This window comes from Haliotis rubra, unplaced genomic scaffold (genome assembly GCF_003918875.1).
Source record: "Haliotis rubra isolate DU_JTF1 unplaced genomic scaffold, ASM391887v1 Scf248, whole genome shotgun sequence".
Classification (NCBI taxonomy): domain Eukaryota; kingdom Metazoa; phylum Mollusca; class Gastropoda; order Lepetellida; family Haliotidae; genus Haliotis; species Haliotis rubra.
In genome coordinates, this window is record NW_025766536.1 from 915,230 (window position 1) to 933,698 (window position 18,469).

General features: G+C 42.0%; 1 protein-coding gene across 2 annotated transcripts in view; it reads right to left on the minus strand.

Moving 5' to 3' along the window:
• LOC124279217 (beta-galactosidase-1-like protein 2) overlaps positions 1-14,112 on the minus strand; it is a 74,087-nt gene extending 59,975 nt beyond the window's left edge. For both annotated transcript variants that reach the window (XM_046715028.1, XM_046715024.1), the window contains exons 1-4: positions 13,649-14,112; positions 7,553-7,621; positions 1,450-1,545; positions 638-746 (exon numbers count right to left, since the gene is read on the minus strand). In XM_046715028.1, the coding sequence (XP_046570984.1) occupies positions 638-746; positions 1,450-1,545; positions 7,553-7,621; positions 13,649-14,025 (651 nt within the window). In that variant the 5' untranslated portion in view covers positions 14,026-14,112. The remainder of the gene's footprint in view (positions 1-637; positions 747-1,449; positions 1,546-7,552; positions 7,622-13,648) is intronic.
• Positions 14,113-18,469: the final 4,357 nt, after the last annotated feature.

The following is an 18,469-nucleotide window of genomic DNA, read 5'->3' on the forward strand; positions in this document are numbered from 1 at the left end:
AACAATAATAGTCCATTTATATTGCGCGTTTATCCATACACATTGCATGCTCAAAGCGCTGACATATTACCTGGTCAACGAGTACAGAACACTCCATGTGGAGAATACAACCGGTCGCCTGTCAGGCGCTCAAGGTTCAAATTCAGACTACCATCGTATCATACCAGGTACCCAATTTTACTGCTGGGTGGACAGAGGCAATTTTGAACAAACTCACTTGCCTAAGGTGAGACCACGTGCGTCACATGTGCTTCGTTGTGGGGCAGGACTGAAGTCCCAGAAACTGAAGCTGCCAAACACGGTCACCCATCCAAGGACTGTCCGCGACCAACGTTGCTTAACTTCAACTGATTGTGACCTGAGCTCTACGCAGAGGACCACACACCGCCACCATGTAGGACAGACATCAGTATCCTTAGGTCTGTCTGTTAATTAACCTCTCTGTAAGGCACAACCTACCTGTAGTGAGTGAGTGAGTTTAGTTTTACGTCGCTTTTAAGTGAATGAGTGAGTGAGTTGGGTTTTACAATGCTTTTAGCAATACTCCAGCAATATCAAAGCAGGGGACACCAGAAATGGTCTTCACACATCGTACCCATGTGGGGAGTAGAACATGGTTCTTCGGTGTACAACCTACCTGTAGATCGTTGACTAGGGGGAGCACTTTACTGAAGAATCTGTCGGCTGCCTTCTGGTAAGGGGGGTAGTTGGAGCGCACCTTCATGTTGGGGTCTGCCAGGAGCCAGCTACACAACCAACAACAGATTACAGGTAAACTATGATTATAATAAACACGCTATAACAAAATGACCAATATTATGAACCATTTATTTTGTCCTCAATACTTGCTGTATGTTTTAGTCGAACAAACTATGGTTATAACAAACTAAAATTAGTTACCTGTCCATCGCTGAAAGTACAAACAGTAATATTTACCTGTCATTTCCTAAAAGTACCAACAATGTCATTTGCTAAAAGTATCAACAATGACATTTACCTGACTACCCCAAAAGTACCAATGACATTTACCTGTCCATCCCCAAAAGTACCAACAATGACATTTACCTGTCATTTCCCAAAAGTACCAACAATGACACTTACCTGTTAGTCCCCAAAAGTACCAACAATGACATTTACCTGTCATTTCCCAAAAGTACCAACAATGACATTTACCTGTTAGTCCCCAAAGTACCAACAATGACATTTACCTGTCATTTCCCAAGAGTACCAACAATGACATTTACCAGTTAGCCCCAAAAGTACCAACAACGACATTTACCTGTCATTTCCCAAAAGTACCAACAATGGCATTTACCTGTCCAGCCCCAAAAGTACCAATGACATTTACCTGTCCATCCCAAAAAATACCAATGACATATACCTTTCAGTCCCAAAAAGTACCAACATGACATTTACCTGTCAGTCTCCAGAGTACAACGATGATATTACCTGGGGAGTCCTCCGAAGTCCCACTCAGAGCATATATAGGGTCCCGGGCGAAAGATGACATGGAGCCCGACCTCTTGGGCCAGTTGGATGTACTTTCTGTAATAACAAGTCAAGTTTGTGAGTGAGAGAGGGACGGGAGGAGGAAGGCTAGAGTGAGTGAGTGAGAGTGAAAGGAAGAAGGTTGGAGTCAGTGAGGGAGTGAGGTTTGGAGTGAAGGTGAGTGAGTAAGGGTTGAATTGAGTTGGGTTTTACGTCACATCGGCATTATTCCAGCCATACAGCGATGAGACCTTGAGTTGGAGTGAATAGCCAGGGAGAGGGACTGAGTGAGAGAGGGAGGGAGGGTTTCTGGAGTGCCCAAGGGACACAACTCTGTACAGAAAATTGCAACACCTTGCACTGGGCCAAATTAAACAAGAGTCATCAGAAGATGACATATCCCCGGCCCCACATCTTTGAAAGAACAAATCATCTGACAGTTACTTAAAGTCCAGCTTGATTTTAGACTAAGTGCAAATCGTTTCCATGGAAATCATGAAAAAAATAAATGACAAAAATCTGCAAATAGCAAAGGCACCACTTTGGGATCTGCCTCACATATCTGCCAAGTTTTGCTGAAAGATATTAAGAAGTTTTCGCGTTGTGCTCGAAACAAAACCCATCCCTTCCTTTTTGAGACTAAGTTCGAATCATTTCCATGGAAACCGAGAAAATAATAAATCACAAATATCTGCAAATAGCAAAGGCATCACTTCAATATCTGCCTCACATATCTGCCAAGTTTTGCTGAAAGATATAGAGAGGTTTTTGAGTTGTGCTCCGGAAACGAAGCCCACCCCTCACTTTTGGGATTAAGTCAGAATCGTTTCCATGGAAACCGGGAAAAATAAAAATGCCAAAAATCTGCAAATAGCAAAAGGCACAACTTTAGGATCTGTTTGATATATCTATCAAGTTTTGTTGAAAAATATTATATGGTTTTTGAGTTGTGCTCCGGAAACGAAAGCAATCCTTACTTTTTGAGACTAAGTCCAAAATGTTTCCATGGAAACCAAGAAAAATAAAAATGCCAAAAATCGGCAAATAGCAAAAGGCACCACTTAAGGTTCTGTTTCATACATCTACCAAGTTTTGTTGAAAAATATTGAACGGTTCTTGAGTTATGCTCTGGAAACGAAGCCCACCCCTCACTTTTGGGACTAAGTCCGAATCGTTTCCATGGAAACCGGGAAAAATAAAAATGCCAAAAATCTGCAAATAGCAAAAGGCACCACTTAAGGTTCTGTTTGATATATCTACCAAGTCTTGTTGAAAAATATTGAACGGTTCTTGAGTTATGCTCTGGAAACGAAGCCCACCCCTCACTTTTGGGACTAAGTCCGAATCGTTTCCATGGAAACCGGGAAAAATAAAAATGCCAAAAATCTGCAAATAGCAAAAGGCACAACTTTAGGATCTGTTTGATATATCTACCAAGTTTTGTTGAAAAATATTGAATGGTTCTTGAGTTATGCTCCGGAAACGAAAGCAATCCTTACTTTTTGAGACTAAGTTCAAAATGTTTCCATGGAAACCAAGAAAAATAAAAATGCCAAAAATCGGCAAATAGCAAAAGGCACAACTTTAGGATCTGTTTCATACATCTACCAAGTTTTGTTGAAAAATATTGAACGGTTCTTGAGTTATGCTCGAAACAAGCCCACCCCTCACTTTTGGGACTAAGTCCAAATCGTTTCCATGGAAACCGGGAAAAATAAAATGCCAAAAATCTGTGAAATGCAAAAAGGCACCACTTTAGGATCTGTTTGATATATCTACCAAGTTTTGTTGAAAATATTGAGCGGTTCTTGAGTTATGCTCGGAAGCGAAGCCCACCCTTCTTTAAGACTAAGTCCAAAGCGTTTCCATGGAAACCGAGAAAAATAAAAATGACAATTATCTGTAAATAGCAAAAGGCACCACCTTAGGTTATTTTTGACATATCTACCAATTTTGGTTAAAAAATATCGAACGGTCTTTGAGTTATGGTCCGGAAACAAAATGATTACGGACGGACGGGCGGACGGATGGACGGACAGACGGACGAGGCGGCGACTATATCCCACGCATTATATGCGGTGGGATAAAATGTACACTGATAGTTATTAATTGTACACTGCAAAGGACACAAAGATGATCACTACAGTGTATTACAAAAAACAAACTGTTTCCATTCACAAAGTCAGTTCCTTGTGTGTATTCACTGGAATAAAATATCCATGAACTTTTTAAACAGGAGTAATTTCATTTGAATTTAGGTCTTGTTTAACAAACCAAAATATGTAAAACAGAATCTATCTAAACCAGACAGATCAAAGTCAACTCTGTTTTCTACATATATAATTTGACAGTAATGTGGCCATTGGTCACTTAACTGATAATTTAATTAAATAATTCTACATTAACATCGTTAAAAATTGGGGCGGTGGGATAGTCTAAAGTACTGTCGGAAATGCTAGAAAAATGCTTTTTGACTTATATTTAAAATTCAGAGGTATTACAGTTACTTAAATAACAAATATCACTTCAAGAAACATCTACCTAATGTAGACCGAGGGAATAAATTTTGAGACATGCTCTAAAATGTGTTTTTACTGATGAAAATACCAAAAACTTAGAAAAATAAGGGGTAGTGGGACGTTATTTGAAACAAACATTAACTGCCTGTGTTACGTCATCAGCATGCACGCTATCGACAGGTGAAATTGACACCTGAGCACACGCTCGGGGAAGGGGTCATCTCAATAGATGTTTTCTGCAAAATGTTGAATATGTGTATGCATAGTATAATCGCATTATCAGTTATGTATGGGATCATTTGTGTATGTGTGTTTGTTTTGAAATAAACATTCGAATTACTGTACATTGGAAAGAATCCTATCACTTGTGTTATCTTATCGATTGATTGTAGAAATGTGCAACGTTTTAATAAATGTTTTGCATGTCAACAGTTTATTTCAATGAAAAAATATGGATGTAATTCGGTCAGTTTAATCTAGTTGTAAAAATTGGCCAAAGATTTAACGAAGTCACTGGTGTAGCTTCTTTAGAATATATATATTTTTCTTCTCATAAAGTTTGTAGACCGCCCGTCTAAGTACTCCCTTGTCAAAGTTGTCAAGGATGGTTTTACGTCCCGGTTTTCCATTTGAGACGGTCCCTGTCTTGTTTGATTTGTTTACAATATTGTAAACTTGTTGGTAAGACATGCCAACAGCTCTACACGTTCTGTAATTAACCATTTCTAAACTAATGAAAGGTTTACCTCTGTCTTTTTTAAGCAGAAAAAACCTATAAACCTTTGCAACAATCGACTGCAAATCGTTGGCCATAGTGGACGCTGTGATAAAGATGTGCATGCATGACGGGAAACTTATTTATCAAGACTTAACATTTACACGTATATTAATATTTCTTCAATAAAGAAAACGATAATTAAGTAAAGTAACACAAACATTCAACATTTATTTGTTTAGGAAAAACGTTAATTCATATTTTTACACCACCTGTATTATTAGCATAAATGTAAAGACTATTTCAGATTTCTGTTGTTGAACTCGGAAAAAATCTGAAGTTGCTGTTTTGGTACCAAATTCTCTCCTGTAAACTGCCCTTTAAATGCATCAGAATGTTAAATCGATTGAAATAAAAATTAGGTAGACAATAGGCGAGGTGATATATTGACAACATAGTATATTTATCACCTTTATAAAGATATTAAGGCTAAAAAGCATTTTTCTAGCATTTCCGACAGTACTTTAGTGGTTAAAGCGTTGGCTTCCCACATGGGTACAATGAGTGAAGCCCATTTCTGGTGTCCCCCGCCGTGATATTGCTGGAATATTGCTAAAGCGGCGTAAAACCAAACTCAGTCAGTCAGTCGTTAAAGAATAACTTTAACATCGTTAAAGAATACATTTAATCGCTGTTTCACTGAATGTCATGCATAACACATGATCCGCTGACTTGTTCGTATATTTGTCAACCAACATTCGCATTTGTCATCCAGTATTTATGATATGTATAATATTCGTGTCACATGGATTCTCTGTAGTTCTAATGATCAGCTGTATCAGTGTCAGTGTCTCCATACAAATGTGGAATCTTTCGTTGTCATGGTTACTTCGGTAAAGCCTTGATATTATCACACATAACTCACACACTGTGTAAAATAGGAGTGAAACGGTATGCTGTTACCATGGAACTCCACGTATTGTGATACAAGGTCTTACATGAGGTCATTTCTTACATGAGGTCATTTCTTACATGAGGTCATTTCTTACATGAGAAATGATCATAATACGGAAAATTGAAAAGCGCCAAACCTTACATTGTTTAGTAACACGAAAAAAATAAATAACCATAATCCTTGTTATTTTGACTAAACAAAACTGTCATTTTATGACTCGATAAAAGAACGGTACGAAAACCGAAAACCGAATACGGTACAAAAAACGATTTGTTTTATTACATTACAGTATACCCAACTGAAGGCAAATACCGCAGTTCTACCAACACCGTGGCATACCGTTTCATCCCCAGAGTAAAACCGATAAGCTTAGGGGAATCATGTATTACCATATTGATTGGGGAATCAAACCCTGGTCTTCAGCTTGACAAACAAACACTATAACCACTAGGCTACCCTAGCCTTAGATTAAGTTAGAAAGATGGCCTGTATTTGCTGTGCTCCAGTGCACATGAACCAGACTCTACATACATAAATCAGTTCACAAAGGTAAAACAAAATAAAAAAGACACAACTCTGTATTCATCGTAAGTGTTTCATGTGCCCGACCCATGTCAAGATAATCAGTTGTTGACTATGATCCATTACCTCTCTTTGACACAGAGAACATGGTTTCCCTTTCCAGGTCAAAGAAATAGGATATTTCTGTAGATGTATTATTAATGCATTAACATGTAATGCAGGTGTTTGTGAATACCTTAGCAAACCCAACCCAGCATTGTTGGCTTGCCTGACCGATATCAGTAATGTTCCGTATTGTGCTTCCTAGACAAGCTGACTTCTTACGCATGTTATTATTCAGTGTCACAGTAGGTAAACTTGGTTAGTCAAAGACGGGACAAGATGAGTTCAGTAGTGAGTCACATAACAATTTAAGTCACACAGATATTGATATATGTAGGTTGTTGTGTTACACTGGGTGACATAGAGTGAGTGAATGATATTCAAAATGATATTCAAACACAGACTTGCAATCATCAATACTAAAGTGAGTGAGTGAGGTTTTACACCACATACAGTAATATTCATAGCAGGAAATACCAGAAATAGGCTTCAAACATTGTACCAATGTGGGGAAATGAACTGTGAGTGAGTGAGTGAGTTTAGTTTTACGCCACACTCAACAATATTCCAGCTATATGGCGGCGGTCTGTAAATGATCGAGCCTGGACCAGACAATCCAGTTATCAACAGCATCAACATCGACCTGTGCAATTGGGATACGATGACATGTGTAAACCAAGCCAGCGAGCCTGACCACCCGATCCTGTTAGTCGTCTCTTCCGACAAGCATGGGTTACTGAAGGTACCTTAACGGGTTGGATCACTTAACGAAAGTGGACCACATGCCAAAAGCAGATTGGTGATAAATACAATTAAAACAGCTGTTGTTGACACGCATTTTATATTTGTTCTTTGGGCAGCATGATGCTTTGCTGAACTAGTTTTTTCAAACATGTTTTTTATGACATACCACAGGTTGGTGTTAATCTAAACTTAAGCATTCAAGGTTTTTGAGTATGAGTGAGTGAGTGAGTATTGTTTTACGCCGCTTTCAACAATATTCCAGCAGTATGATGGCAGGGGACATCAGAAATGAGCTTCACACATTTTACCATGTGGGGAATCGAACCCAGATCTTCAGTGTGACAAGCAGACACTTTAACCATTAGGCTACCTCACCAACCCTTTGAGTATAAAATGGGAGGGTGAAGATGTGATGCTCTGAAGACTTCTATTTTCATTATTTAAGTATCGACAGACCCTGTAATCCAATTTGTGTTTAAATATTGGTTAAATCAGTGGTAGACATACCGGACATCGAGCATGCCTTCAAAGTCAAATACTCCAGGAGTTGGTTCATGCAGGTTCCAGGACACATATCTGAAAAAAACAAACATAAAACCAGAAATAAAATGTGTTATGAAAGACGGCCTAAGAACATTCATAAAGTGAGTGAGTTTAGTTTTACGCCACACTCAACAATATTCCAGCTATATGGCGGCGGTCTGTAAACAATCAAGTCTGGACCAGACAATCCAGTGATCAACAGCATGAGTGAGTTTAGTTTTACACCACACTCAGCAATATTCCAGCTATATGGCGGCGGTCTGTAAACAATCAAGTCTGGACCAGACAATCCAGTGATCAACAGCATGAGCATCGATCTGCGTAAATGGGAACCGATGACATGTGTAAACCAAGCCAGCGAGCCTGACAACCCGATCCCGTTAGTCGCCTCTTGACACACTGAAGAGAAGCAGGAAAAACTGTGAAAGGTAGGGTTGTATATAGGCTTATACATTGCATTGCAATATACAAGTATTGCAATTCTGAGACTAGTATTCCAATATGTATTGCAATATATTGGGAGCTTCATTGTTTGACAGTGAGAGACATTCATTGTATTTGCAGAGCCTATTTTCTACATACTAAAGCCCTAAAAACACATGTTATGGCTGTGATAACCAGTGGTGGTCCGATTAATTGAAATAATCGAAGATTGGTCGCAGTGACTAAACGACCAAGTAATCGATCAATCGACAATTCTGGAACACTTGTTTTCATTAACAATATTTTTCACATGGTTGGTTTTGTCTGTTACATTTCGTAAGCACTACAAGCTCGTTCCAAGTCATGATTGAATTTATCTTGAAGATTCCAAGAAATTTATGTTCCCAACATACTAGTCATCCTTTAAAGGACTACATGGTTTTTTTCCTTATTTTATGTGCATTAACAAATTTCATAAATGACGCTAACCAATTATTTTCTATGATTGATCGGTAGTAATGAACCAATCATCAAATATGAGATTTGAACCAATTCCCAACACTAGTTATAACAGAAATTTCGAATTTCAATTATATTTTGAGGGGTATTTTCTTTTTTACGTAAAATTTATTGCAAGTAAGGTATGCTGTTTTATCAATTACAATGGAAAACTTCAGTGTGAATGAAAGTATGTTTAGATTTTAACTTAAACCATAGAGACAGTCACAAAACATCACACATTTTTACTGCCCAATATACCAGTTCTGAGGAATAATATTGCAATACATATCGTTTGAAAGGCATATTTAGGAAATAACATACTTAGAGCTATTATAATTTCGTTATATACCTCTGATTTTCCAACACAGTACGTGCATCTCCATTCTACCATAACCGCTCTATAAAATTTAAAAAAAAATACATACTGTGTTTGGAAATCAGAGGTATATAATGTGATTATATACCTCTGAATGACTTTGATTAACCAATCACAATCCAGTATTTACTGTAATGGTAGAATGTGATATACTGGTGATATCGTGCAGTCCTAGTGCAGTCTAAGTAAACTTAGTCTCAGTACTATTCGTTACACTCCTCTACAGTATAGTAGGGTAACAAATAATAATGAGGCTAAGTTTACTTAGACTGAGTCGTAGTGAAAAGTAATAATTTAAAAAAAATCAATGCTTCATGACTGCAGTATAACCCACACAGATTTTCTAGGATATATCAGCTTTGTGCCAATGTGGCACATGTCAAGCCAACAAGCTGTTGAAGCTTAATAAAGCTTTGTATGTTAATTGTTATTGCTGCATTTCTTACATTCACAAAATATCATGCGAAACAATTTAAAAACATTTTAATTGGTGGTGATTCTGAATCAAAAACCTTCATACACAATTTTATACATCTAAATATATTTTTTATATGATATCTCGGCGTGGCCTCAAAAGTTTTGAAAATGACCCCGAGTGTGTATTCTGAAGGGCCCCTGTCCCCACACGTTCGAGCGGTGGGGTAGCCTAGTGGTTAAAGCGTTCGCTCATCACACCAAGGCCCGGGTTCCATTCCCCACATGGGTACAATGTGAGAAGCCTATTTCTGGTGTCACCTGCTGTGATATAGCTGGAGTATTGCTAAAAGCGGCATAAAACTAACTTACTCACTCCCCATATGTTCATTTTCTCATGGAAACATAAATATACTCCAGTTTGCATGCATTTCATACATTTGCAGAGTTTGGGAGGTTTCCAGACTTTGTTGTTTAACACCGCACTCAGCAATATTCCAGCTGCATGGCGGTGGTCTGTAAATAATCCAGTCTGGTCCTTACAAAGCAGTGATCAACAGCATAATTGTCTGGTCCGGTAGCAAGGAGTCAAGATTTTCTGTCTGCCAATCCAATTTGACACGTAACATACCATATTAATATGCATCTCATACACACATTTGATATTAGACATAAGTCAGCTTTATGGTAATTTACTACAAAACTAATGTCGAACCCATTTAACATGAACTAAGCTTGTCCATAACTAATTTCAGTGGCTTTCAGGGGGGCTGGATTGAGGGTAGAGGTGGTGGATTGAGGATAGGGGTGGTGGATTGAGGATAGGGGTGGTGGATTGAGGGTAGGGGTGGTGGATTGAGGGTAGGGGTGGTGGATTGAGGGTAGGGGTGGTGGATTGAGGGTTGAGGTGGATAGGGGTGGTGGATTGAGGGTAGAGGTGGTGGATTGAAGGTAGGGGTGGTGGATTGAGGGTAGAGGCGGTGGATTGAGCGTAGGGTTAATGAATTGAGGGTAGGGGTGGTGGATTGAGGGTAGGGGTGGTGGATGAAAGGTAGGGGTGGTGGATTGAGGGTAGGATTAATGAATTGAGGGTAGGGGTGGTGGATGGAGGGTAGGGGTGGTGGATTGAGGATAGGGGTTTCAGGTAGAGGGTAGGGTTAATGAACTGAGGGTAGGGGTTTTCAGGTAGAGGGTAGGGTTAATGAATTGAGGGTAGGGGTGGTGGATGGAGGTTAGGGGTTTTCAGGTAGAGGGTAGGGGTAATGAACTGAGGGCAGGGGTGGTGGATGGAGGTAGGGTTTTCAGGTAGAGGGTAGATGTAATGAACTGAAGGTTGTAGGATATCAGGGGTATGGTGTTCAGGTGGAAGTGGTGCATTGAGGACATGGAATGTGGATTTCAGGAATGGGAAAATGGATCGAGGGTAGAAGAATTTTTACTGAGGATAAGGTTGAGTGTAGTTGTTTTAGGCTACAGGTAACGGAATGATGGTAGGGGTGGTGGGCTGCGGACAAGCATACTGAGAGCTTGGAAATGGTTTCAGGTGGAGTTTAGTAGGTTGAGTGAGTGAGTGAGTTAAGTTTTACGCCCCTCTCAGCAATACTCCAGCTATATGGCAGCAGTCTGTAAATAATCGAGTCTGGACCAGACAATCCAGTGATCAACAGCATGAGCAGAGTAGGTTGAGGGTGTGGAGACATAGACTGAGGGCAGGTGTGATATACTGAACTTCATTGAAGGTAGGGGCAGTAGTTTTCAGAGAGTAATGGATAGAGGCGAGGGGGTTGTAGCACTAGGGTAAGGGGACATGGACTGAGGGCAGGGGGTATTGGACTGAAGGTGGGAATGGGAACAAGATCTTACTTTGGAGGTCTCAGGCCAGTGTGACCTGTGTGCTAACAACAAATATAATAGTGAGTGCATGTGTTTAGTTTTACGTTGCTTTCAGTTTTAGCAACATTCCAGCAATATCATGGCGGGGGACACCAGAAATGGGATTCACACATTGTACCCATGTGGGGAATGGAACCCGGGTCTTTGGAGTGACAAGCCAACGCTTTAACCACGAGGCTACCCCACCGTCCAAGGTTGAAACCAGATATGCCACCGTCATTTTAACATTATCCCCAACTAAAGCACCACATCACATACCCAGTAAATGTGCTACACTTACTGATGCTTGTTATGATAAATAATAGATTGTATTGATTGACCAATCAAGCAGTACATTCTGTCAGTGTGTCACGGTGGTGTGAATTTGACTGTACTACGTCAATACTATAGCAAGAGTGACAATGTCATCTGTCTGTACAGGGTCGATACAAGGTCTGAATGCGTGGTCTATACAGGGTCTATCTACATGGTCTGTACAGGGTCTGTCTAGTGTTGGTTAGCGTCATTTTTCAGATGTTCCTACCAAGGTTGTTATTGCAGATACGTATAACCTGATGCAACTTGCTACTTTAAAGTGATGAGTAATATATCATGAACATAAACTTTCTAGAGTCTTCAAGAAATATTCATTCATGACTTTTCAGTTAGTGAAGTGAGTTTTCTAAGAATTAAACGAGTTTTCAGGCCCTGACAACTTTGAAGATATGTTCCATCGTCAAGTGTTTCAAACACTAAAACAGTAGTTCCAAAATCGTTTGTGTTTGATTATGAGAAAATGTGATCGATAGCTTGGTCGTTTGGTCACTTCGACCAATCTTCGATTATTTCAATTAATCGGAATACCACTACTGTCTACATGGTCTGAACAGGGTCTGTCTACTTGGTCTGTCCAGGGTCTGTCTACATGGTCTATACAGTGTCTGTTTATTTGGTCTGTATATGGTCTATCTACATGGTCTGTCTACATGGTCTGGACAGGGTCTATCTACTTTGTCCATACAGCGTCTATCTACTTGGTCTGTACAGTGTCTGTCTATTTGGTCTGTATATGGTCTATCTACATGGTCTGTCTACTTGGTCTGTACAGTGAGTGAGTGAGTTTAGTTTTACGCCGCTTTTAGCAATATTCCAGCAATATCACGGCGGGGGACACCAGAAATGGACTTAACACATTGTGCCCATGTGGGGAATCGAACCCGGGTTTTCGGCGTGACGAGCCAACACCTTAACCACTCGGCTACCCCACCGCCCCTGGTCTGTACAGGGTCTGTGTACTTGGTCTACATGTCTACTCTGTCAGTGTGTCAGTGTCTGTCTATTTGGTCTGTACAGGGTCTGTTTACAATGTTTCTGATCATCAATCTGTTTTTCAACTAGCCTAGCACCCAGTGTACTGTACAGCATTTTCAGCATCTGGAAAACTGCTTTACTGGTAGAGTTCCCCCAAGGCATTTTTAGCAAGGCACAGTGCCCTGCACTTGATATTTGGCGCCCTGCCCTTCTGTCATTAGTTTTAATACAATAATTGCTATTAACACTTCTGTTGGTTGTTTCAATTTTTTATTTCCTGTTGACGTTAAGTGAAATAACTGTGCTCTTTTAGCCTTTTAAGAATCATATGCATGAATAACTTAACTTAATACTTGGAAATCTGTCATTGCATGCTCTTTTTGAAATTCTGTCGCCCTGCCCCTTTTGAAATTCCGTCACCCTGCCCCTTTTGAAATTCTGTCGCCGTGCCCCTTTTGAAATTCTGTCGCCGTGCCCCTTTTGAAATTCTGTCACCCTGCACCTTTTGAAATTCTGTCGCCCTGCCCCTTTTGAAATTCTGTCACCCTGCACCTTTTGAAATTATGTTGCCCTGCCCCTTTTGAAATTATGTCGCCCTGCCCCTTTTGAAATTCTGTCGCCCTGCCCCTTTTGGATCCTGGGGGAAACAAACAGGGTTTGGCATGCAGCAAACCAAAAGGGGCTTGCACACCCGAACTTTGTAAAGAGTGACAGAAGTATATCAATCCACCAGCTATAATCAGGCATCACAAAATTACCTTTGTGCTGGTGTACATGGGCGTGACCAAAGTGCATGGTATACGCTGCTAATAATGCTACTTATTTATCGTTTTACCACAGGTGTTTCCACATGGCTCACTCCGACTGAAAAGAGGGGTGTTGCTGTTGAAAGATAACCTGGGTTTAAGATTTATATAAGTTCTCTTTTATAATTTCTTTGATGGGCATTTTAGAAGTTGAGGTAATGAAGACTGATGACATTTTTTTATGGATATACAACTTCTTTTATTCTGTGATGGGCGACGTTTCGACATAGATTCTAATGTCGTTGTCAAGCAAGTGATGCTTGATTATACATGGATATGAAAATAAAAGAATAAACAGTATGCATACCTGTCAAGTACTTGAAAAACATTTTAAAAGAAAGTTACAAAAATACCTACGTTTCTAGTGTGTTCAAGCCACAGGACTTCATCTTTTCCATTCTGTCCTTCCAGTATTCCGGGACAACACGGAAATAATGCATCGCTCCGCTTAAAATCTTTATAGTTTTTCCATCAAGAACAAAATGTCCTTTGCTAAAACTCAAACTGGTACCGTCAGTCAAGCCTCGACGCTTGCTATCCATGTTGAAAACGAATCTGTCTTTTCCGTTTGCTAGTAGATCGGTCCCAATAGACTTCTCCGATGCCGATGGCGACTTGCTTCGTGAGCGACCTACTATCCAAATTAAGACCACGCCGCATATAACAAGTGCTAGGAGACGCTTTACATGCACCCCGCGAAATGATATCGCTGGTGTGTACATTTCTCTTTTCATTTAGGTCAGTGTCGTTGATACGCTTTAGGTGAATTATGCGACGGTGAGACCTGGAGTCTGAGCCTCTACTATCGCCAAGATACTTACTCCTCCCAGTCAAGGGCAGATCACTCTAACATGTAAACATTCACTGTCAAAGACTGAAGCTACCTAATAGTGGTAAAAACGCTCGTAAAATGATATTTTCACGGATAGGTTGTTTGCTCAATGCGGACGTGTTTGTCGACGTCAATTAAGTCGTAATCAGTATCATTCCTGCGGCCTGTAGATAATTACTTGATCGTCAGCAGTAAAATTTTAACCTCTGATGTAGTAGTAGATATACTGGGGGTACGAGATCAATTTCAAGAAAGGTCGCTGTAAAGCTTTATTTCATAAATAAAGCTTTTGTCAGGCCCTTAGATCTCGCCACCATTGTATATACTACTTTTGAATCCCCAGTTAACTTCCTGGTCACTATGACCGCGAACCAACACTTTCCTGATCATGTGACACTATGTCGTATTGACCTCGAGGAAACAGTTTAATGTGAATGAGCTGGTTACAGGATTCTATTGGGATTACTCAACAGTAAGTGTTAAATATTTTGCTTGGGGGGTAACATTGTGCCGTGATTCCTCTCTGACGGCGGCGCGTGGCTGCCCTACATGATGTTGATCTCAGAAAAACAGTTTAACGTGAATCTCCTATGATTTCTTTGGTTTTCGTAATGAAGGCTTGCTGGGCTTGTTGTATCCCCTGTTCTATGTACTTTTTTTTCTCGTCTTCGCTGATGACAGTGCTTTTACGAGACTTAGTTCGAATCTCTCGTTTCATTTCGTGATATTTTGCGAGTTCAGAGAGGACCAAACGAAACTCTTCCTCTGAGATTTTATTGTCAGTGAGTGCGATGGAAATATGGTCGTCTATGGTGTTTAACTTTGCATCGGCTAGGATCCTTATCTCGTCGTGTTTCAATGCCTTACGATGCAGTTTTCGTGACACAAACTTAAACGCCAATCCAGCCAACCCTGACACCCCAGCTGTTATTTCGATGCCTAGCACTATGGGTGCGGCTACGATGGTGGTCAACAACCCGACACCTACCGCCCCTAGTCCCATGCTGGTTGCCATAAGGGCGGTATCAACCCCGTCCACGACATTGAAAGCTCTATGGTACTTCTTGTACAATGCTGCCCGTCTGTCGCGGTCTTGTTCTAGTTGGTGTTTTACGTCACATAACTGTTTTAACCTAAACCCGTCTACGGTTTCCAGTGTCTTCGCTACTTCCTCTATGACTGGGTACAGTCCCATCCTGTGCGTATAATATATACTACAAGATATTTTTTAATTGGGTTTCAAATAGGTGTGGTGTACTTGAGGCTTATAAGGTTTATATCCATGTGCAGGGAAATAGGTGAGAGGCTAATAGGTAACTCTGCTCTCACACGAACCCCACGGGGGCTTACTAAGGGGTCTATATAACCCGTTAAGATGTCCGGTCGTATGATGATACGGTAACGTCGGTTACTGTTCAGGGGCCTCCAGTGTATTGTCACCCCGGGTAAAAGTTGTAGTGCTGAACTATAAGGGTTTTCCCCGAAATGGACTTCTATGATGAGTGTGGAGCCTGGTCTCACAGTCATAAACCCCAATTGGAAATCGTGGTGGTCGCCAAACCTTAACTCACCCTTCTATTGTGAAACTAACATGTTGCTCGTTTGATCCGGTGTTAGCTGAGCACTTATATTAGACCCCGGAATGAAAGCCCCGAGCAAGATACCGTTGTTCCTAATTTCGGTGACATACCTATTTTTGTTTAACGAGATATAAGGTGCGGTGAGGGTCATGTTGATCAACCATTTGGGCTCTCTAAAGTTGTCTGACAGAGGCTGTCGTATGTACACGCCGCCTCTTAAGAGCAGGACGTACGAGCTGCCGTCCTCGCCGGGCTGATCGAATCCCTCTGTGTCCGATAGATCGTTAAGCGTGGGGTTGGGCCGATGACTGGACATTGTTATAATACTATTACGAGATAGTTTCCAATTGTTTTTCTGATAATTTCTCAGGGGTGCACTTCACCCCCATGAAGTGTATGTTGTCGGGTAGGAAGATCTTGGTGAGTGATATCGTGTCTTCCACGGTCACGGTGACCCCCTGCAGATTGGTGTGGGAGTCGACACCCACCCGCACGTAAACAGTGCAAACCTGATACTGGTGTTGTTTCCCCAACCGGAGTTTGATCCCCTTCACGACTTCGACTTCTCGCTGTGGTTCACCTAGGTAGACTTTGATGACCAGCGTGGAGTTCGCCGGTAGACTCCCCAGGATGTTGACCACGCCTTCGAATTCAGACACCACCTGCAATGCCACGTTTTGCATCCCGGGCTTGCTTGACAGCATGTGGGCTGCCATACTGGAGAGTGGGCTGATGACTACTCAACGCCTCTGCGTCGGGACGTAAGCCACGAGCAGGGTTCCGTTGTTCACGACTTTGTTCAGGTAGTTGTCTTTGTTTTCCGTGAACACGTAGGGGGAGCCGAGCCTAATGTTGAGAAACCAGTCGACTTGAGCGGGTAACAACACCCACTTGTCATCGTCGGTGAAGACCAGGGTATACTGCTTGTTTCTAACAACGGCCGTGCTCTCAACATCTTCAAAGTCGAACAGTTTGCCTCCGAACGATGGGTATACCGACCATCTATCATCACCGATGCAGACTAGGTCGAACCGAGTGTTGAGGGCCACTCCTGAGGTATCTACTACCGATGGAGGGGACTTCAACGCATTTGTAAATGCTGTTTTTAAGCTGCAAGGCGTACAATTTACCATCTACTCTGGGGTCGTCGAATCCGCGTGTGTCCCCGAGGTCGGAGATCCCCACATTGACGCATTGTTTCAACTTCATTCCGGGACCTTGTGCGCTAGTCATTTTATGTGCAGTGTTATGCTGAGGTATCCTTTATTCACAGGATTATGCTTTATATCTAAAACCGATATTACCAACTCAGGGATGGTGCCCCGAGTTAACCTCTTGTACTGCCGTGGTGAAAACGACTCGGTTCTGCCGTCGTTGTACTCACCGGTACGGCTCTCAGTATCGTGGAAGGGTGGCCACCTTGAATGTTGTCCGTCGTGCTCAGCTGACCGAGATGAATGCACAGCTCTCGGTACGGTACTAGGTCGGGTAACTTCGTGCCTGTGACGGTAGTTGTGGGTTTTATCTCGTCCGCCGGCATACCGAGTGTCCTCGCCAATGGTCGGCCGAGCCTCAAGGGGTTTATTCCGTTGTTGGTTAACACCACTGTGCCGTTTGAGTCGTTTATCTTGAGTTCGGCTCCCAAGGGTTTGAAGACCTTGTTGCTTAGCGAGCACACGCTGTAAAAGTCGTCAGTTATCTGGTTGCGGGTGCCACTGACGAACAGCTTGTTGTTGCTGGCGTTGATGTTGGTCCATCGCGGTAGGTAGGTGATATCGCAGAGTGTGACTTTGAGTTGGCCTGACGTGTTATTGATCGCGTGCATCAGCTGAACGGCCTCGCCACTCGTTATTCCTGGAAGTGTTACGTACATGTTAGAGTATATATACCCATTATATAATACTTTAAAAATGTACAAACCGGGAGTGTTTTACCCTAAACTGGACATAGATTTCCCGCATATGAAGATCGTGGTCGACGCTGCTGGGTTGTATTTCGGAGCCCAGTTCATAGATGTGTCCGACCGGTATAAGCTTTAGGTGACTAACGTCAAGGCAGTCCACGCCTGGTTCAACACCCCTATGCAGTTCTGGCAGAATCAACTCAACTTCGCCGTGTGGTGCGCTACAACGGGGTGCGACTTGACGTTGAGCGACACTCGGCGGGGTCCGCTGAGTCAGTCTGTGTTCATGTTTCACGTGTACTACCAGGTCAGGCGTATCCTCAAAGAGAGGATTTCCTCAACCCAAACCATGGGTTGGGCATCCCCATCGTTCACAATATGCCCCCTCGTGGAAGCCAGCGAAAAGATGAAAGAATGGGGGTACAAGTCGTATCATCACATCACAACAAACAAGTGGGATGACCGTTACATGGCTTTCGACGACAGCAAGGATTACCGAGTCTGGAGGTTTTCGAGCAGCCAGCCGCGGATGACTGGAAAAAGTTCATGCTGGACACCTCGAGAGGGTTCACTCATGCTGGCACCGAATGCACGAACATACGTGTGGGCCGTGCTGGGCGCTCAGAGTCAAACGCGTTCCGGTATCATCGGTACGGGTACTGCTTTAGACGCGCAGAAACAGTTCGTGTCCAACGTCGAGGATGCCATCGCCGCCCCAGTCGATCTAACGGGTGCCATCCAACGCTACCAAGACATGTTGGAATACGCCCAGTCTAAAGTCGACTACGTGTTCGACGTGGGACTGTACATGGCTCCGAGTGACATGCGACTGACAATCAACAAAGTGGTGGGCTACAACAACA